At 40.1% G+C, this 23157-nt stretch overlaps 1 protein-coding gene across 2 annotated transcripts in view; it reads right to left on the minus strand.

Moving 5' to 3' along the window:
* The window catches only part of LOC123756709 (cytosol aminopeptidase), a 27610-nt gene continuing 4453 nt past the window's right edge, over nt 1-23157 (minus strand). Inside the window, exons 2-11 of one of the 2 annotated variants that reach the window (XM_045739963.2) lie at nt 20995-21104; nt 9669-9826; nt 8858-9029; nt 8459-8555; nt 6725-6908; nt 3937-4083; nt 2976-3167; nt 1822-1971; nt 731-810; nt 1-448 (exon numbers count right to left, since the gene is read on the minus strand). In XM_045739963.2, coding sequence (XP_045595919.1) covers nt 290-448; nt 731-810; nt 1822-1971; nt 2976-3167; nt 3937-4083; nt 6725-6908; nt 8459-8555; nt 8858-9029; nt 9669-9826; nt 20995-21104 — 1449 coding nt within the window. In that variant the 3' untranslated portion in view covers nt 1-289. Of the gene's footprint in view, nt 449-730; nt 811-1821; nt 1972-2975; nt 3168-3936; nt 4084-6724; nt 6909-8458; nt 8556-8857; nt 9030-9668; nt 9827-16463; nt 18628-20994; nt 21105-23157 lie in introns of those variants that run through there. The other variant, XM_045739962.2, reaches the window with a different exon arrangement.

Below are 23157 nucleotides of genomic sequence, written 5' to 3' on the forward strand. Positions count from 1 at the left end.
TTTTGTAATTGCTGTGCTCTGGTACATTTAATTAAAATACCTGGTACTGGAATTCATTACTGATGAGTACTTGTACACAGGAACCTAACTATCATCCTCACCCTAAAACTTTAAAAATTAAGAAGTTATGCTTTTGATCTTTCTTTTACAATTAAAAAGAAATAATGAACTTCTTACAAGCTTTGCTCACAGTTGGCAGTGCACTGAACTTAATACATTTGGTGAAAAAGCTTGTAAAAATATATGCTTTAATAATTGTATAAACTGAGTTCTGATAATTAAAACATGTTTATAACTCACTTTTACCAGAGGCCACAAGCTCAGTAAAATATGCAACAGTTCTTGTTGGACGGCCACTCATGCCTTTGCCCAGGTAAGGCACTTCGTCCTTGTTCTCCATCACACCAGCAATGTCCATGTGCATCCAATGATCACATGTAACAAATTCCTGAAATTACATAACCTAAGATTACTGGAATTGTATTAAGATTATCTTATTGCTCAGATACTTCAGTATAAAATTTCTTGCATTAGCATGGTAAACTTTCCCTAGTATTTGTCATCTACCAGCAGTAAAATTGGCTTATGATAGCAGCATTAAAATGCTTCTTTTGACACATATCAGGGAGGCAAAGGTAATGATCTAATAGCAATTTTCTCAGCTTCATATAATGACAATTATTTCGGAGATAAATCACCTTCTACCCCTATCTTATGAAATGAACCTTACCTTAAGAAATGAAGCTGCAGTGCATGAACCACCATCTCTCGAGTACTTGCCTACATTATTCACATCAGCCATTCCAAAGTCTAAAATAAAAAAATGTGTAGAAGCATATTGAATATATAATGTATAGCTGAAGTGAATAATAATGTGTTACTAATCTAAGCTATTTATCTGTAGCATTTGTATCATTGAAGGAAGAAAGTTTTATGCATAACTCAGGTGCTGTATAAATAAACGGAGAATAATTTAATACAATTAAGCTCTTTCACAATATTGATGTGATAACAATATAGCAAAACACGATATATAGAACTTAATGAGCAGCCAAGAAAATTTAATTTGTGAAAAAAATCCAAGCATGGAAAAATAAAATTCAATAATGTAGTAATAATTGGTTTGAAAATTAGTGGAAAATTTTCTTAATATGAAGGTAAAAAACATAAAATTTTTAAGCAATTAATGCTGTATGTTTTATTATATGCAATAAACCTATGAAATATGATCGTACTCGCACTCAATCGAAAATCGTACACAGTTAGGCAGAACTGGTGCAACAGTTGTAACAAGGATCTTTTCAAAACTAGCCTGAATAGCCATACAAGGTGTTAAGAAGTCAGTGAAGAAAGTATCAGTCCAGCCAAGAATGATATCCATATGTTAGTGTGATGGCTACACAGTATTTTGAATTAAAATTTAATGTAGCAAAATTTAATTGTCAAAATTATATTTTGCTTTTGAATGTGCCTTTTACAGAAAATGTGCCATAAAAAGAGCTCTTGTTTCACAAACATCATTTTCTAAAGTAAAAGACAAGAAAATTATGTGTTGCTTCTTGAAGGTGGGCATTCAATCCCCCAATGATCCAAGTGGTTGGGCTTTGCTCCTTTCCTCTGTTCTATCACAGCTCCATGCCCTCATATACCTATATAGTCATGCTATTTATCACATGCTATATAGTCATACCAGCTTAGCACTTTAGCCATATAATTACCTTACATTACCAACAACTTTCACATTAGTTCATTTTATCAAAAGTCAAGACAAAAGCCAAAATTAAGCTTAACTAACTACAGTAATAAGAATCTAACTCTTACCTGTAACCTGTTTGGAGTAATGCTTCCACAAAGGCATTCTCCATATACGATCACCAGATATTGTACCTGCTTTGTGCATTACATCCCATAAGGCAGAACTGTTGCTGAATACTCCAACTGCTCCACTCCCTAAAGCCACAGCCATTGCACCTGTAATGAAGTTTTGAAAAATTCAAATGAATTTAAAAGTAAATATAAATGAGCACTGAATGTAAAAATATGCTCTTTTCTGGTGAGGCCCTCACTAGTTCCATGACTGAAGTGCTAGTCTAGCCATGCCTCAGGCGGCTTGACATCTGCGAGGCACTACACATCAAAAAGTCAACACCAGCAATCAACAGCCAATTAATGCACAACTATATTCTACCCACTTCAAGACGCCGTACCAATATAGAAGCATCAAGAGGAAGTATAAGCTAATAGGCCCTTTGCAGTTACAAATTATTGCAGTTACTTTCCAGTCAACATTTACACAGAATGAATCTATCAAAGCTATACAACCAATCCCAGCATAACGTATACATTCAAATTATTGCGAGAATAAAAAAATGAACATGAAAAGGTAAAGAATATAGAAGAAAACACTGCTGGTGGTGGGGTGAAGGGGAGGAACTGCAAGGAATGGCTGGTAGCTCAGCTGCTTCATCAATCTACATGCAAGATGGGGTGGGGAAGAATTGCTGGGTAAACCTTAGGAATGATCTAATGGTGACCTTGACTATTACAAAACACCACTGCACTGGAAAAAGTTCAGCACAGTTACAAAAATTAATCTTTGGATTAAACAACTCGTATACATGAAAAATGCTGAAAACAATGCAAACAAGACATGACAGGACATATCTCATTGCGACATTTAAGATACTGTTTATGTTAGATAATGTTAACCCAGACCACTTCATTACAATGGAATAGCTTCCTTGCAAAGGCTAAGTAAAATACAGTCAGAATGAAGAATTTGTGGACTTTTCAAAAGTCAATGCCTTTCTATTCCTGTGAGAGTTACTAAATAAAGTAGCCAACAGGTAAATAATTTGGCCAAGTACAAGTAATGATTGACTAAAAATGCATCAATAGAATAAAATAACTTTTAATGAAGACTCAAATGATAAATGGAAAATTATATACTAATTGAATTACTCCAACTGCATTACCTGTAAGGGTAGCCATATTGATAATAGCTCTGGGCTTGTGTTGAGAGGCATAATGAAGAGCATCTGCTAATATGAGTCTTCCCTCTGCATCTGTGTTGTCAATCTGGATGGACTTGCCATTAGATGCTACTACAACATCACCAGGCCTTGTTGCTTTGCTCCCTGGCATATTTTCACACAGAGGAATAAACCCTGAAAATGGGAATGAAAATCAGTCCCTACATATATTTAACATAAAAACACCACATATAGTGGTGGTGTTTTACACCCTATATCAATTTGCACCAATGCATCAATTTGGCTTAAAGTATTGTACTTTGCTTCTTGTCAAAGCATGGTTTGTTTTTTAATCAGCTTCTTGGGTAGGAAAGGGAAGGGAGACAGTAATTTGGAATGAGGTAATCAACCCATGGGGCAGGAAAGTGTTATTGCTGTCTCTCTTGGAAGATGTGATAAATATTATACATTCTGAACATCATCCATTATGAGTGGTACTGTACTGTCTTGTGGTACTCCAACCTTGGACACCAGAGTGCAACTCCATAGTCTCCCAAGACTGCAGGATGCCTACTACTAGGCACAAAAAGAATGGGGAAGATGGGACACCACAAGCATAGCTCTTATCCTGTAACTACACTTAGGTAACTACACACAGCTAAATAAACACCACTCAAACAAATAAGAGCAGAATAACCTAACCAGTCCCTGGTCCCAGGCCTTCATCCTAACTTTATATAACGTATCAATTTACAGTTACACAGAAAATACAAAAGATAAATTAAAAAAAAAAACTCACTGTTTTTCCATTTCTATAAACAGAGAATTTGTTATAAATGTCTTATTTTTTAACCTACAGTATATTTCTTCAGCTACATATATTATTCAATCATTCAAAATATTTGCTTAGAATTACTAAATCAAAATGTTTCAATAGTTAGGGCAACTGCAAAAAGTATCAAACCTTTAATGTTGATAGGAAGTTTCAGTGCAGCAGCTATAAAAATAGATCCCACAGTGCATGCAGCCCCTCCCATGTCTGCTCTCATTTTGTCCATACTTGCTGATGGTTTTATAGAGATGCCGCCCGTATCAAACGTAACACCTTTGCCTAAAAACAAACAAAAAGTTAAATTAATAAAACTACAGTACCAAATTATTGAAAATAAAAGATATATAATTCGTAGCACTAGGAGTGTGGTTCTTTAGAGCAACAGCCAACTATACTGTATTTGTGTGTGTGTGTGTCTACTTCCCCTGCTATGCAAACCACCTTCACTAGTTATGCAGGGAGCTGGCCGGCCGAGCGAACAGCACGCTCGGCACGTGATCCTGAGGTTCTGGGTTCGATCCCGGGCGCCGGCGAGAAACGATGGGCAGAGTTTCTTTCACTCTATGCCCCTGTTATCTAGCAGTAAATAGGTACCTGGGAGTTAGTCAGCTGTCATGGGCTGCTTCCTGGGGGGGGGGGGGAATAGTAGTAGAAGAAACAGTTGATTGACAGTTGAGAGGCGGGCCGAAAGAGCAGAGCTCAACCCCCGCAAGCACAACTAGGTGAATACAACTAGGTGAATACATCCTTCTCAATATTTCCCACTACTGAAACAATTTTCAACCTCTGGAGCTATACTGTCCATACTAACAGTCTTTGTGATCCTATTTAATTCTGCCAAGTCTCAATTTTGCCAGTTTTTCTAATCCTTACCACTGCCTTAGGAAGACTGTAAATAATACTAGATTTCTGCATCTTCAGTGACAATCTAGACCTTTGAAGGTATCTGCACTGGTTACATACCAGTGCACTGCAAGGTGTGCTTGGTTCTATTGGTCTTTAACACAAAAAGCAAAGGACATGAAGACATTTAGCATAAGTATTATTTGCACATAAATTTGAAATACACTAAGAACACTTAAATTTAGTTGATTGCAAATAACCAGAAAATTATTTCATAATATATGTTTGACAAAATATATTAAAACACTAGTACTAGTATTACAGCGTTGTATGCAATGAAACGCCATTTTCTGGGTGAGATCCGGAGGCTCCCCGGAGCTTACTAGGCTGATATGCTAATGTCAGACTTTCCCTGACATCCCTTCCCTGAGCGGTGGGAAGGCACCAACTAGGAGTATGTAAAGAAAATGAACAATGCCGAGACAGCACGGAAGAAGAGAATTACAAAAGAACGAGACAGAACCGAAAACCGAGAAGAAGCACAGAAGAGGACCAACAAGCCTGAGAAAGGACTGGAGGGAAGCCAGACCGGAAGACGACAGATGTTCCAATAATACGGGAAGAAGCGAAAACCTTCCCGAACCTTTGAGAACACATAGAAGCAAACACTAAGCACGAAGGCACAGAAAGACCCAGTCGCACCCGAGACCAAAAGTCACGCAGAACCCCGAGAAGAGGGGGACATGGCGGAGAAGTTCCATCCCAAGGAAGAAAGGTGAATAAACGGACAAGAGTACCCACAGCCAGGACGGAACGACGGACCCAAGGGACAAGGAACCGAACCCGAGGAGGGGCCGACGCCCATTAACTCGTACGGAGAGGGGGGGAGAAAAAACCCCACTCCTCGTAACCGCAAGTCCCGCTTATAGGGTAGAAAACCCCGCGGGGTCCAGCGGGGCCCGAGACCCCCCCAAGTCAGGCCCTCTCCAGCCCTGGGAACCTACACAGCAGGGCCCTAGGGCCAAGCCGTCCTCCCAAAGCCCCAGCCTCACAAGAAAAAGCCAGGGCAGCCGGAAAAGTATTGAGGAAGGGAGCCCACTGGCAGACTCATACAACACGGCTGGAGGAACAGGCTCGAATGCCTCTGTCGCCACCCCGGAAGGGGAAATTCCCGAGACCGCCCAAGTCTCAAGACCATCGAAGCCCCGCCCCAACCTCAAACCCACAAACTGTAAGGATTCGGATGCAGGGAGAAAGGGGGAACCAGACTAGACCACAACAGGGGAAAGATAAGTGGGCTCGGAAGGAAACAAAACTGAAGCGACCAACACCCCCAAGCCCCATCACACCAACCAAAACGGGCAGCCTCGGGGCTCCCTGGGAGCAAACAACCTAGTGTGTTGCCACCACTAAAACTCAACGTACAATGCCTGTGCTGCCTGCACCCGCATAGTCAGCATAAGACAGGGTAATCGAGCCACAAACAAGCAAAAAACTTGCAGGGCTCCAGGTCGAAGGTGCCACCGACCCCCCCCCCCACAGGCAGCAGACGGAGGCAAAAACAGTGAGTCACCCTGAGACAAGGGGACAGAGCAACCTTCAAACTCGCACAAAACGAGGGGGGGGGGACTCCGGGTCACATCCATCGAACCCGCGCATTCCCGTGGGGATTCCCAGGGTCTCGAAACAGAACTCACGCTCAGGGAAGCCCAGGCAGGGTACTGCTAACCGGCGCCCAAGTCTACGAAACAACTTTCTAAGAACTGTACCCCCGGGATGTGTACACTCATGGGGACCTAGCAGGGGGAACCACCGGAAGAAGGAAGAGTACTCAGTACACAGGGGGTCAAGAACCAAGGCAGAACCCACCCCCCTCCCATCAGGCAGACAAAAAAAAAAAAAAAAAAACCCACAAGAGGACAATGTACCCAGGCGGAACAGAGCCGGCCACTATGATTGATGAAAACAAGCATATGACATTAGCATATCAGCCTGGATAAGCTCCGGGAAGCCGAAGGGGCTCCCCCCAGAAAATATTATAATATGGTATCAAAAATATAAACAGTACACGACTCACCAACAATAGCCAGAGGTTTTTCATCATAAGAGTCACTGCCACGGTAATTAAGCTCAAGGAACACTGGAGGTTCAGCAGATCCTTTGGTCACAGATAAAAATGCATTCATATTTCTTTCTCTGGCCCACTCATAACTTCTTGTGAGTACCTCAACTCCTAAACCTTCTAGATAATTAACTGCTTCCTATGGGTGGATTAAAAATGTTAATTAAATTATTGCGAACTTTTTTATAATGAATAGTACATACCTGAAAAGCTTGAGTTCATGACATTTAAGTTAAAAACTATTAATATGTATGTGACCCATGAACTAACTTTTGTAATTTATCAACGAAGGATACCTATAAATCAATGCTGCTATAGTTAATAATGATTGACAGAAGAAAAACAGTAGTTTCCATCAATACTCGACTTTAATCCATGATCATGCATTAAAATGCAGGTTTCTAGTGGGTTTCTAGTTCTCCTGTAGCTCACCATAGTTCATGTGTTAGTGTAGCCAAGCCTTAAGAAGTGCAACATGCATCCGAGACCAATGCTGACTTAACGGGCACCAGGAATATTACCTGACTGTCTCTACAAGGCAAGATACCTTAGGTATCATGTATATCCAAAAACATAAAAACCCAACCAGAAGGTAGGCCTAACTAACAACCAATAGCTTGAAGAAAGAATAAAACTTGTTTGCCTCAAGGCAAATTCATTGTTATAAGCAATCAACCCTAACCTTTTTTGTGATGTGCCTGAACAGTCCAGGTGACCTGGAGTCCTGGCCTACCTCCCAGTTCCTTCAAGGGTTGCCCAGCTTTAGAAACTACACCAAAAATGCCAGAAACAAAAGGCTGTACTGGCTATCAAGGTGCCAGAAGGATCATCTTGCCCTAGTATGTCTTTTCCATTTGGGTTGTTTATCTAGTATCTTCAGACTCCCTTGCTCCTATTGAGGGGGGGCTTGATGTTTGTGACTCAGAGGAGTTGGTGTGACAGGATGCTTTAGGCTTGGAACTAGCCGGGCAGGTGGGAATCATATACTCACACCATGGGTTCATGGTGTGAGTATTTATCCTGCAGCAATGATTGATGCCTTATTTAGCTCTCGATTACTAATTTTCTTCCAGCAGCTGCTTGTTTTGTTGCACCTATACTTTTTGGTAGGTTTTCCTCAATTTTGAGTTTATCTTTGATCCCCAAGCTCCTACTCACCTCTTTGAGAAGGTTAGAAATTAAGCCATGGTGTCCAAGAGGCAAGGCTGGGTTTCAAAGAGGCCTTTTGCTATTTGCCAGGCCTTAACAAAAATTATGCAACCCGTTCTCGCAAATTTAATAAGTCAATATTGACTTATTAAATATGTGCATAGGTGACATACTTAACATAATAGATACCCTTAAAAAGATTCATAGAAAACACCGACCTTACCTAACCTACTTAGTATGTTAAGATAAGCATCTTATTGCTTCGTAATTACAGTTATTACCTAACCTATAATAGGTATAGGTTAAGTAAAAATTGTAATTACGAAGCAATAAGATGCTTATCTTAAGATACTAACAAGGTTAGGTAAGGATGGTGTTTTCTATGAATCTTTTTAAGGGTATCTATTGTGTTTAGTATATCACCTATGCACGTAGTTAATAAGTCAATACTGACTTTACGAATTTGCGAGAACGGGTTGAAATTATGACAAAATTAAACATTGACATAGACAAAATTAATGTTACCATCAATATACATACCTGTGCAAACTTTGTTGGAGTGAGAACATTGGCAGGTGCTTCCATAAGCCTACGAGCAATATTTTGTCCCTCTGCTAGAGTTGATCCACGAGTCCACCTGAAATCATATTGAATGTAATGAAATGCCTCTTTCTGGTGGGGTCCCTTCAGTTGCTTCCTGAACTTTTACCTATCTGGTAAGAGCAGAACCCTGCCCGGCTAGTTCCAAGCCTAAAGCAAGCCTTGTAGGCCATTGCTCCCTGCACCTCTCTGAGATAGACAGGTTCTGGCTTGTGGTTCCCAGTAGGCATAATGACTCCTGTGACTGATCACTCCGAACTAATATACTGTAGCACGTATTAGTTCGAATAGCTTCAGGAAGCTGACAGGACTCCCCACAGAAATGTTTTGTTAACTAACCTTTCATTAACTCCTGTGAAGCAGTGGACTGTTGGAATGAGCTTCTTTTTACTCTTAAAATCCTGGTACTTGAATGTAGCCAGATGAGCTCCTTCAGCAGCTGACTCATCATCCCCACATGGGTCAACCAATATCTTTTTGATATCTGTATCTTCCAGTGCCCGACACCCAGCTTTAAATGAACAGATATAGAATTGAAGGTCATATTTCATGTTCCTGAAAACTATTTTTCTTATCCCTAAAACAAAGTTATGCATCCATATGTTGTACAACATTTGAGTTACTATTTTATATTTTTGTTCACCTGTTATGCACCCTATACCCATCCTACAGGTAGTAATAGAAAAGGTTACAGAGGCACAGAATGGGTTCACCCATTTACAGAGGTTCAGAATGAGTTCTTATGTCTCCAAATATTATAAACACTTTTGCAACATTTAGGAGATGATTTTCAGGGTACACTATAAATAATTTTTGACATTCTTAAAGATACTGTATTAACATTTTACAGATACATAGTGAATACTGTACAGAGATTCCAACTTTGACTGACAGAGATTTCATCACATTATTAATGTCTTGTAATGATGAACTACCAATATGAGGAACAGTAATGTGTGTGAAGCCTCATGATATAGTAATGTGAACCATACATAAAACATAAAAGAACTTTTATTTTAAAAATAATCTTTGTACAAATTTTGTTCAGATGTAGTTTCTGCTACTCCAGATCATTTCATGCTAACAATGTACATATTACATTAGCACTATGATGCAGTATGAACATGAAAGATTGGAATGTGTGCACTACCTGCTACTGCTGTCCGAATGGCTTCTTTAGCCTCATTTCTCTCCTCTATGGGATCAAAACTGTTATCTTGCTTTCCAAGTCCCACCAAAGCCACCACTGGAAAGTCTTCTGACACACCGTACAACACTCGACTTTTTCCTGCTTTTATTGGCCCACAACTGTTGCAACAAAGAAAAAAAAGTGATTATTAGGGAATTGTGATGCTAATAACTGAATACGATATGACTACAGCTGCTGAGGGATGTATTCATGATCCCTGCCAGGTGATCACAAGTACTATATCTCCCAACACTACTAACAGTTAACAGTACAGTACTATATTATGAATACTGTGTACAGTACTACTTAAAAGCAAAGATGCTTCCCTTTTCCCCTTTGTACATACAAAATAGTTAGTAATGTGGGTGGGACTGAGCTGAGATACCCACGAGATGGTGAAGAAACAAGATTGGCATCAACCTCAGACCACAGCCCCATCCCTCAGACACATTAAAAATTCAGAGACCAAATTAGAAAAATATGCAGCTGTTTGAATCTCTTCCACAACTGTCTCTGTGTCCAGCCCTACGTGTTTTATACATTGAGTGTAAAACAAGGAACAGAAGTAACAGACCCAATGCTGAACAAAGTTCAAAGCATGGCCAACATATATTTATACTTTCAGAACTTGGGACTGGGGAACAGTTCAGGTCTTGTCAGCAGTGTGAAAATGAGTGGGATGTTGTACCAAGATTGCTAGTGGCCAGTACTGCTGCATGATGGGTTGTTGTTGTTGATTTAGGGGCGATGATGATCGTGGGATCAGATGCACCATAGCGTAGCCGAGAAGGGTTAATTGCAAAACCCGGAAAGGTGAAATGCCAAGCCTAATCGCAAAACAAGTGATGCCAATCACTGGAAACTAATATGCCTCGCGGCATATGAGTCTTTGGTAATGATTGTTTACATATTTAGGGGCAGCATTTCCAGTAATTACCATGAAGCTATACATCTATTTTTGTGAACTTTGCCTTTCTGATGAGTTTTTTCTCTTGGGTACTATGGTTGATTCTGGATTCTTAGATAGTAACTTCCCTGCCACTTTTGAGAGGGGTCAGACTGGTCCTGGTTCCCAGTATGTGCTTGTAAATCGATGGAGCCTTTGTGTGGTTCTCAAGTCTGTGTCAACAGGCCAGGTTGGTACTTATTGAGGGAGCTCTTCCAGAAAAAAATAAAAATTAATAAAATACATGTGGGGGCTTTCAGATAGTAAATAGATGTTTTTTACTCACGTTTACAGTCTGCTGTAAACACACTAATTTAACCATGTTCTAATCACTTGGTGTGTGTGTATACACACACACACACACACACCAAATTTAGGAGTGTGACTTTCTGCACTTTTTTTTTTATTTGGGCACATGCTTTCCTGTCTCCTGTGAGGTTTAACTACATTTTTTATGTATTTGAATTTAGCTTGATTTTGTTACCAAACACTTCTCTTTCAACAATCACTAATGGCTCACCCTGTTATGATTAATTTTAATGAACAAATACACACGAGACATGATGAGGGTTTGAACCAATGTGCTGGGTGTTCCCAGGCACACTCTAGTCAACTGTGCCATGACATGGTAAAAAGAATTGCAACCTTGGGTACTAGCAACCACAAGGATCCTTAGGCTTCCACTGAAGCCTAACCAGGGTTTCGCACAATTCCCCCCATGCACTTGAGCTCTGTCGTCCAGTATTTCTACCTCTGACTCCTACCTTCAATACACAGAGAAATCACATTAATGTGATATATCAATGAACAAATTCACAGGAACCATGATGAGGGTTCGAACCTATGCGCTGGGTGTTCCCAGCACAGTCATGGTGCAGTCGACTAAAGCATACCTGGAATTTAAGTGTGCCTCGGATCACGGCTCCTGTGGATTTGTTCAGTGATATATCACGTTAATATGATTTCTGAGTATTAATTTTGATATTAAACTCATGCATGAATCTCGTGCCTATTTACAGTACTTTATTAACCTTAATTTACTGATCTGTGGGATCTTTTTACCAGAATTCCTCTCTCATCAATTCTTTTGATTCAGTTTTATATTCAACAGATAGTCTGTAACTCCTCTTTTTTTATACAATACATTGTCCTTACTTTCCTTGTTTAACTGAAAAACCAGCTTTGAATGTAATGAAACCCCATTTTCTGGATGAGTCCTGGAGGCTCGCCAGAGCTCACTGGGCTGATAGGTATATAATAGACTATGGCATCAGTCAATTCGATGGAGTTCTAGCCTACTGGGGACCACGAGCCAGAACCTGGTCCCCTCAGAGAGGCACGAGGAGCAATGGCCAATAAAAAACCCATGTGGTTGGAAGCATTCTATGTCTGCCATCTACCAGGTTAGGCACCTAGAAAGCTAAGCATCCTAAAACAAACTGCAGCTGGTTAAAAACTGCAACCAAAAGCCAAACAAGTAAGCAGAACTCCCCAAATAAAAAACAAGCAAACAAGCAATGAAGTCACCATTGCCGCTGTGCCACTGTCTGCACAGCTCCCCCCCTTTCCCATTCCCCGGGAGGCAGGATGTGGAAGCCCCCCCCATGCCAGCTATCCTACCCCAGTTCAAAGGCTAAATGTCAAAAACATGAAAAAACTGCAGAACGGAGAGAGGGAAAGTTGCTGGGGAGCCCCTGGGACTTGCCCTAAAAATGGCATTTCATTACATTCATTCAATGCTAGTTTTCTGTGGAGAGCCCCTACGGGTCCTCGGAGCTACCTAACCAAAGACAAGAAAAAAAGAGGGACTTACCCGGTCGGCCGAGCGGACAGCACTCTGGACTTGTGATCCTGTGGTCCTGGGTTCGATCCCAGGCGCCGATGAGAAACAATGGGCAGAGTTTCTTTCACCCTATGCCCCTGTTACCTAGCAGTAAAATAGTTACCTGGGTGTTAGTCAGCTGTCACGGGCTGCTTCCTGGGGGTGGAGGCCTGGTCGAGAACCGGGCCGCGGGGACACTAAAGCCCCGAAATCATCTCAAGATAACGTGCTAGGTTGGTTGCCTTTCCGGATGTCCTGAGGCTGCCCCACTTTGATTATAAGGACCCGGACTTGGGGCGTTAGTCGCCCCGACTTTGGTTTTGCTTCCTCGACCATCCCCTTCTGTTGTTCATCCTGTTTTCCCCCCCTCTCCCTTCCCTGTTGCTGACTCCCAAACATCTGAGGGTTTCGGACTTGAGACAGGGTTTAGATGGTTTGTGAGACTCGGGGAGGAAGGGGGTTGGGGGCTGCCCCTTCCAGTATGACAGTGAAGGCATTTGAGCCAGTTTCCTCTGCCTGGGTTTTTGGGTCAGACCAGCCAACCCCCTTCTTCCCTGCTTTTCCGGTGGACTATGCCTTTTCTCCAGAGGCAGAGGGTTTGGAGGATGGCTCTGCCCTGGATCCTGATGTGGAGGATCTTGGGGCTGGAGAGGAGTTGACTTCCCTAGAAACACAAACCGAAACTGTCTCTATTTTCCGCTTATTACAACTTATAATAAAGTTGGTACATCTTGGCTTAACGTGTTTATGACGTATTAGAACGTTGTTACAACTTGCTATATTGGTTGTTATAACTGATTAGGTGGTGTTAAAACTTGTTCGAACGTTGTACCAACGTCGTAGTTTCGGTGTGTGTTTGGCGGGTTGGGGGCTTGGGCCCTGTTCGACCCCTCTTGGGTGTTGGTACCCTCAGCAAGAGGTTTGTTGTTGCAGAGGGATGGGTTACTTCAAAGCAGGTACTTCTTGCACTGCACACAGGACCATGGAATTCAGTTGCCCCAGCTGATCTGTAATTGGCCCTATGTCGGTCGCCATGAGAGACGTATATTGGGGTTCTTCACAGCTATACGGACTACAAGTTTCGAAATCTCCATATAGTTGGCACCATAGAACCCTTTCTACTTTTGGCCTCCTTGTTGCTTCAGCACGCCTCCTTCAGAGAGCCACATCAAGTCCGCACGACACAGGAGGAATCACTCAACAGAGCAACATATTGTAATGTATAAGAGAAACGAATGGGAAATAAAAAAGAAATGAATAATGAAGTAATGACTGAGGGTTTGGGGTGAGGGAGGTAGAGAGGTGGGAGGAGTAAGGAATATTGGGAGTAGCGAGGAGTGTGGTCAGTTTGAAAGGGAAAATTTGAATAGAAACGGAGGGAGTGACTGAGAACACAGTGGAGTAGATAAGGTAGAATAGTAGAAAAGGTAGAGAGAGAAAGTAGATGTAGAAGGTAGAAAGGGCTGCCACCATCCATTCTATTTCAGAAAATTTGTCTCGATTGACGAGCTTCCACTCCATTAACAAGAAAACCTAGCGTTCCTGCTAGTTTTCGCAAATTGTCTGACACCTCCGACAATAATGTTGTCGTTTTATCACACAGGACAAGCATCCCTCTGCATTTATTTACGATTTTCTTTGTTTTTTTTTGTGGTTTTGTGACTACAGTTTATAACCCACAATGTCCCCAAGAATCTGCTTGCTAAAGATAGTGTTGTCAAGAGGAAGAAAGACACAATTACTGTAGATTTGAAGAAGGAAATCGCCTGACTCAGAGGTGGATTCTCCTTCCACACTGTAACCCCTCTCCTCCTCACCACCTCCCCATCGTCTCCCTCAAGCCAGCAACGACTCTTCATAAGGTAAAGTACAATTGAAAAAATAAATTAAACCTTTATAATAATTACATGTAATATAATTACATTATAAAATTTCTTATTGATTTTTTGGAGGTAGAACTGATTAATTTTATTTCTTTTATTTTAAATGGGGAAATTCGTTTCACAAGACGAGCTCGGTGCCGGAATGGATTAAATTCGTTAATCGAGGCTCCTTTGTAACTTCTTTTATCGCCACCATATTCTGATACAGTATAGTAATTATGTGAATTCAAATTCTGTTATTATAAACATATCATTACATTAATTTTTATTATACAAAATGAACTGTTTCAACTTCTATTTCAAATTCATTGCAAATTCTGTGTTTAGCTTTAGGACCTGCCCAGAACACTAAGCACATTAGTGGCTTGGCAAGAATGATGTACTACCATATCACCAACATATGTATTTTCACAAACCAATGTACCTTATTTTGTATGTGTGTAATTACCCGAGTAGTTACAGGTTGAAAGCTACGCTCATGGTGTCCCATCTTTGCATTACTCTTTGCCATGTAACTCTTTTTAAGAAAGTAATTATGTCAGTTTTCTAATTGTAGAGGTATAAGGTCCTCTTCTCTTCCTCGTCTTCCATACGCCAACAAGAGACCTCAATGAAGGTAAGGTATAGTAAAAAGTATGCATAGTATTCTGTATAAAATGTATTTTTAAGTTAATATTTTTGGGTGTGTGAAATGGATTAATTCAATTTACATTGTTTCTCATGGGAAAATGTGTTTTGGTTTACAAATTTTTGACGTATGAACCGTCTCTTGGAACGGATTATATTCGTAAACCAAGGTGCCACTGTATGTATATATGTATGTGCGTGTGTGTGCGTGTGTGTGTGTGTATATGTGTATATATATGTGTATATGTGTATATGTGTATATTATATATATATATATATATATATATATATATATATATATATATATATATTTATATATATATATATATATATATATATATATATATATATATATATATTATTATAATCACACTTACAGAAACAAGTAAAACATAGTTAACTATGTCTTACGTGTTTCTGTAAGTCTGTGGTATATTTAAGGCTCACATTTTCTCTTAGTAAATGTGATCGATTTGATGAAATTGAACTCTGATCTGTTACTACTGCTAGTGTCGTTGGGAGGTTGATCTGTTGGGTAAATAGCCCCAACGTTCAACCTCTTAACGATCTGCGTGGTGCAGTGGTCAAGAATGCTGGTTATGTCAATGGTGTGTTATGCACCTGGCTCTCCATGGTTCGAACCCCCTCACAGGAGAAGAGTTTCTGTTTATGTGTATGTATGTATGTTTGAATGTGTATGTGTGTGTAATATTATATTATATATATATATATATATATATATATATATATATATATATATATATATATATATATATATACTGTATATATATATATATATATATATATATATATATATATATATATATATATATATATATATATATATATATATATATATATATATATATATATACACACACACACACACACACACACATGCATGCTATAGTACACTTCTCAAGCCAAATTTTTAGGGAATGTACAATCTCTTACCTGAGATCAAAATAGATTAATCCAATTTGTTACTTTTACCTTAAAATACATTACAAAATAACTTTTCATAATTGCTCTGTACATACATATAGAATATGAAACCACAAAACAACAATTACATGAAGATATCCTGATGTCACTGCCTTACATATAAATATGTTATAAAATTCACAAGACACTGAACTAATATTTTGCCTTAAAGAAATATTACAAGAGCACCAATAAATATCATCATTATTTATGGTTCCAGCACAACATACAGTACAAAATTAATTTTATACAATGATCCGTTTTAAATTTCAATAGTATATGTAATCTTAAAATACAAATCTAACCAAAGCCTTCTTTGTAAGGATTACCCCTAACACAATGTGCTAAATCACTGGGTAAAATTTGATTTTTTTTTTTTTAATATTTTTACAATCAGTTACTATTAAACAATTCCAAATTCATGGTCTGGTATATGAATTTAATGAAAAAATAAAGAAGTTAAAATGTAGGCAAAGGCAAAGTAGAGTCCTATACAGATATTAACTGCACATTTATTTTAGAACTGTCTGAAATTTCTCAATAAATACAATTCCAGTATCATACAGGCAACTCAAAACATCAATCGGTTTTAAGTACTAGTTAATATCTCCAAGGATTCAACTAAACCATCTGCAGAATCTTGATGATGCCTTTACTGTTGCCTGCTGCTATGATATTAGACCCTTTCCTCCAGCAAACAGCAGATACAAATTCTGAAGATTCTTCTTCCTTTTGCTCTGGGTCTAATACCCATTTCTTCTGATCAAATTTTAAACTGAATAACTTCTTAGATAGCCCTTTATAGTATACATATAGAGAATTGTTTTCTGAGCCACAGGCCACATATTCCCCATCAGTTGCCAAGCCTACAAAATTTTTCTCATTTATATGCCCCTGCAATGATCGCACACAATGGGACTTGTTAACATTCCACATTTTTAACAGACTGTCAGTAGAGGCCGAGACGATGTCTTCACTCGACACAAATTTGACATACGAAACAGCTTTGCGGTGACCTTTAAACACTCTCACTGCTTCTTTCATATTTCGCAGGTCATAGTAATGGACGCAGTGATCAGCCGACCCAAACGCTAGATGGTATCTACTTGCTGGATTAAACTGCACACAACACACATTTGCTTTAGCTTCCAAGGATGTTAATGATCTTTCACTGTCTAAAGACCACAGCTTCACTTTATGATCATCACTACCAGAAGCTATTAATTTGGTGTCCATTTTGTTGAAATCCACATTCCAACATCGTTTCTCATGTTCCTGGAAAACATGAAGCCTCTGTGCAGTGAATGCATCCCATACAGTTACAGTACCATCATAATCACTACTTGCAAGCATATTTTTCATGTAATTGCTCCAACTTACACAGCTAATTTTAGAAGAGCAAACCATTTCAGAACATGGGTAATGCAGATCCACTGTGTCTCTGATGACAGTACCATAGTCAAATATGCGAATTTTTTTGGTTAAGCCTGCAACAGCAAAATATTCACTATCCTTATCAAATTCTATACTGGAGGCAATATTACTTGATTGATGAAACATATCGCAGTTATAGTTAATTGTTGCTAAGGGGCGCATACCACTGTAATACGTAAACTTAGAAATGCATTCCCCAAACTGGTCAAGACCTTCATCATCATCGTCTTCCATACCCGAGTCACTGAAGCCTGGTACCCGCATGCTAAAATATCGCTCAACTAATTCATCAAAGTGTAGGTGCATTCTCTTTTTTCTGGCTTGAACTGTAGAATTTTCAGGACAGGCCTGAGTGAACAGAGGAACGTTAAATCCCTCTTCTGTGGGGCTTTGAGTCTCTTGGGACCCATTTGATGTCCCTGGGCATTCACCATCAAGAATTTCAGTAATAAAGACACTTCTAGAGTTTGGGACACTGTTACCCAAGGGCACACAACTATTTGAAGTTCTATATGGTGAAAGATTACTTTGCACACTAGCTAAATCATGTGTTATCAGTTTTAGCTCTCTACTGACAGTCGCCAACTGTACTTCCTTTTGCTTACGCAGCTCGCTTAAAAAGTCCTTCATCAACTCAAACTTGTTCAGCATTGAAGCCGCTTCTAACTGCTCTTTCTTTTCTTGCAATATATTTATTATATGTGTAATGTCACTAACTTCTAAGCAAGAGGAATCAAAGCTAAGGTAATTTCGAAGTTCACTAAGAGCTGCAGTTTTATTTTTCTTTGTAAAAGCAGCCTGTAGGTCAGCTGCTCGTCTTTGTTTTAATATTTGCTGATTTACTGTATGATTAGGAAATATGTGATCTGTACTCTCTACACTAAAATTGCACTTTGGGCATCGTTTGTTCGATTCTATGCTGCTAACTAAACACCCACGACAGAATGTGTGTCCACATTTTGTCATATGAGCTTCAGATATCAGGTCCAAGCACACTGGACAGAGGTAATCTGAATTCTTCTCTTCTGCAGTGCCCTCCAAGCCATTTAAGACAATGGGATGGGTACGCTTAACTCCCCGACCAGTCATGCACGTGTTGGAGGTTTCCAGCCGTGTTTCATTTGACGCCATACTGTGGACTTCCACCACACTGCTTTGTTACAAGGCCAGTGTTGCTCATAAACGCCTCCTCCAAGCGTCCAACACGTACAAATTTGATGTGACCTGAAAGATACCACCTATCATTAACAAACCTATTTCATTTGAATAACAAACCTATTTCATTTGAAAATTATTATAAAACATGAATTCTAACATTAAATTTAAAGATAAATTTTTTATCTTTCAGGTCACTTGAAATTCAGTCACTAAATTTAAAGCTGTTCTCAAATAACAGAAACTGCAAATACACTACATATTATTAACAAAATTCACTGAACATGTACAGTATTCTCTAGATCAGTTGTATCCATACAAAATTAATTTATACATCTAGGAACAATGCAATGCTCTTTAGGCAGAATGGCAGAATAACTAGACCTCTCAACATGACCAAAGGTTATGAAGAATTTAACTATTAATAAGTTTTTAACTCTTCTGCTGTTATTGTAGATAATGAGTAATGAAAAAATTAGCATTGCTGGCTATTATTGACTTGTATCCAGGTGCCCAGAAAAAAACTTGTAAATCCCTGAAAGTTTGACCCTACAAAACAGGCTGCTATACGGGTGGAAAATCAAGTCATCCAAAGCCAGTATCACCCAAAACTGCCTCCCTCAATCCCAAAGACTTGCACCTCACACATATTTTATGATTTCTCAAAGTAAATAATGTAGTATATTATGTTCTTTTGTACATTGTAACATATTGCATAAAAGAGATTCCAAACATAGAGTGGCCAAATAATCAAAACAATTGGCAGATGCAGTTTAATGTTAACAAATGTAGGGTTCTCTGAGCCTTGGTGTGATACTGAAGCTACCAGATATCAGCTGGACAATGATAAAATGTCCAAATCAGAATACAAAATATTTGGCAGTTATAATTAATCAGAAACTTAAGCCTAAAAAATAAATGTATAAAGATACAGAATAAGGCAAATAAAAGATACTGGGATTTATAACCAAAAGTATTAGCAATAGAACATTTGATAATATTCTTCAACATTATTTTGAGCTTGTTAAGCCTCACTTTGGTTATGCAGTTCACTTTTGGTCACCACACTATAGAAAAGACATGAATTCACTCTAGTATCCATAAATAAGGATAATGTTAACCCCAGGAATTAGAAACCTCCCTTATGAAGAGAGAAAAACCTTAATTGACATTATTTAGAAAGGAGCAGAGTTAGAGGTGATATGATTGAAGTATACAAATGGATGAAAGGAGATACAGTACGGTATTAATAAGGTGTTTAATATATCAACACAAAATAGAACAGGAACCCATGAATACAAATTAAGTTTATACCTAGGTAAATATTAGTTTGAAAATTGATGATTCATTCAAGAAACTATTAGGTGACAATACATGTAGTATCACTGGAGTATTTCAAGTGAAGGTTAGACATACTATATATACATACATATGAATGGAGTTTGCTTCAGTATAAAGAGCTGTTCCAAAAAGTCCAACAGGTCTATTGCAAGTTCTTAAATTTCACATTCAGTTAATTAAATTTGAATCAACTTGAAAGCTTTAAGACAGATTTTGGTGCATTCTTTTACTATTAAAAGAGCTCTAAGTATTAATGGTAAATTATACACAAATATCTTCCAATATATTCAGCATTATAAAGGCCTCAATGAGATCAGCCCTGTCATGTTTGGTTTGTACAGTTGTTAAGTCTTAAGGAGTCCTGTTAGTCCTGTTAGTCCAACCATTCCTAGTAAGAGTTGACTTAGTTCTCAGATGATTTTTATCGGTCTTTGTCAAACTTTCTTCAAAGCAGATGTGGCCTTTCGAAAGTAAGGTCTCCAGGCTTGGATACAGTAGTCCAGATGGGAGCATCATGGATTCGGACAGTTGAATTACCACTTTCTTTTCTTTGAAATTAGTTTGATTAATCCTAAGTTTTGATTAGATCTTTCAATGCAGCTCTACTTTTTTTAGCAACTTTCAAAGACTGGTGGATTATAAATCCCAAGTCCTTTTCTTCTTCGACCTGATGCATAATCATGTTATTCGCAAGATAGTTAGGATTTGTATTGTTATACTCTACATTCACCATTAGCGAAGTTTGTGGAGATCACTTGTAGTGTCTCAATATCTTTATCATTTCTCCTTTTACCATATATCTTTGTCATCTGCAGACTTTATTCTGTATTCTGTATGGTTTCCCATAATCAGGGACAAGAAACCTGTTAGATATATTGAGGTATCCTTAGGCCATCTGCTGACCTTTTCCAGGATGCAACAGACATTAGTAGCCAAACTATTTTGTCCTGCCACAGAAACTGAATCCAGGATCTTTCAAAAGTGATCCAAAATCAAGAACAAAATATACATAATCATAACAAACAAAATAAATATAAATACAATAAGATGAATGAATACATTCTTTGATACATTAAAGAAAACTACAGTACTTACTACTGCATGAGCCGTGTGATGCTTCCTGATGAACGTGTGTTGATGCTAGCAGCAGTTTCAGTTAAAACATCCTCACCATTGTTGTTGTAAATGCCAACTACCACACCTGCCTGTATAAATGACAAAAAACTAGCATTGAATGTAATGAAATGTCATTTTCTTAGTGGGGTCCCTGAGGCTCCCTGCAGCTATCGGACTGATACCCATCGACCAGGGTTAGGCACCCAGAAAGTTAGGCATAACAAAACAAACCCCACTGGGTAAGAAAATTGCAGCTGAAAACCGAACAGGGAGGCAGAACTCCCCCAACTCTCAAGGAAACAAGCAAACGTCATACACCGCTGCCGAGCCATTAGTCCTTGCAACCCGCCCCTCCCCGAGAGGGGGGGAGAGGGGTGAGCACCCTGCGCCAGCTACTCACACCCCAGTTCGGAGGCTGAGCATCAAAACCAAAACGAAACTGCAAACCGGGAGGGAGAAAGCGTGCCAGGGAGACTCTGGGGCTCATCCAGAAAATGGCGTTTTATTACATTCAATGCTAGTTTTCCGTGGGGAGCCCCTTCGCCTTCCTGGAGCTACATAGTTACATACCTTTACATATGTAAAGGAGGGACTTACCCGGGAGACGGCCACCACGCACTCCTTAACTCGAAATCGAGACAACTGGCTGCAACTTGCGACCCAAAGCCACACATGAACATAGGACCAGGAATGTTGACAAAATAACGGGCAGCCAGGACCCCGTTCGACCTCCAAAATCCCTGTGCCCAAATATCAGACCAAGACACGTTGCCAAAGACGGCAGGCAAAGCAGGAAACTTACGAATGTCACGAACAGGAGGATAGACCGCAGGCTGGCTAGACTTAATAACCCTGCGGACGACCTTGGAGACCCGAGCCCTGGAACAGGGAAAAAGGGAAACCGATCGACCCAAAGCACATCCCCGGCCACCAAAGCCGCACCCAAATAACAGCAAAGAGCTACAATCAGACACAGCACATGATGCATCCTCGACCTGACCAACCAAGCATCAATGACCCAAGGGCGCCTCCGGAAAGTCGCTGTCTTGTCTTTCACTAGAAAAGGAGCCGAACAAACCGACTACCAGGACCGACGGAGCAGAAACCCCAGGGACACAGGAGAGCATGAAGGAACTAAGGAACACAAGGGAACCCGGAACGGAACCTGGGAAGGAGCCAACCCCAAATTATACCCATACAGGGAGGGAGGGGGGGGGGGGGAACAGCAGGGTGAACAACGCCAACCGGGGAAGGACTGGGAAGCGTGGACTGAACTACAGTCGAAGCGACCAATGCCTCCAAGTCCGGGTCCCTATAACCAAAACGGGGCAGCTTTGGGGCATTTGAGTGAGCAACCACCTAGCATGTTGCAGCACCCTAAACCGAGCATGCAACGCAGATGCCTCCTGTACCCGAACCTCAATGTAAACAGAATGGGTTACCTGGTTGATACCTGGTTGATGGGGTTCTGGGAGTTCTTCTACTCCCCAAGCCCGGCCCGAGGCCAGGCTCGACTTGTGAGAGTTTGGTCCACCAGGCTGTTGCTTGGAGCGGCCCGCAGGCCCACATACCCACCACAGCCCGGTTGGTCCCGCACTCCTTGGAGGAATAAATCTAGTTTCCTCTTGAAAATGTCCACGGTTGTTCCGGCAATATTTCTTATGCTTGCTGGGAGGACGTTGAACAACCGCGGACCTCTGATGTTTATACAGTGTTCTCTGATTGTGCCTATGGCACCTCTGCTCTTCATTGGGTAAATTGGAGCATGAGTAGAAAACATGTCTCGCAAGACTCCAGGTCAAAGGTGTTGTAAACGCAATACGCAGCATGACGGAGGCAAAATTGGTGACTGTCATCCTGAGACAAGGGCACAGAACAACCTTCAAACTAGCATGAGGTCAGCTGGAACTCGGAAGATGCAGCCATCGGTCCACCAAGCCCCAACAGGGATTTCCAGGGCCCGTAGAATGACTGCTATGGGAAGCACAGACAAGGTGCTGCAAAGCTGGTTAAACCCAAGAACTAACAAAGGGGGGGGGATGAGCTAAAACTGAACCCTCCCCCTGCAACGCGTACAATCATGGGGCCTAGAGGAGGGCCACCAAAATATCATAACTGGATCAATAGCCAAAAAACACAAGA

The sequence above is a fragment of the Procambarus clarkii genome, chromosome 26, assembly GCF_040958095.1.
Source record: "Procambarus clarkii isolate CNS0578487 chromosome 26, FALCON_Pclarkii_2.0, whole genome shotgun sequence".
Taxonomy (NCBI): Eukaryota; Metazoa; Arthropoda; class Malacostraca; order Decapoda; family Cambaridae; genus Procambarus; species Procambarus clarkii.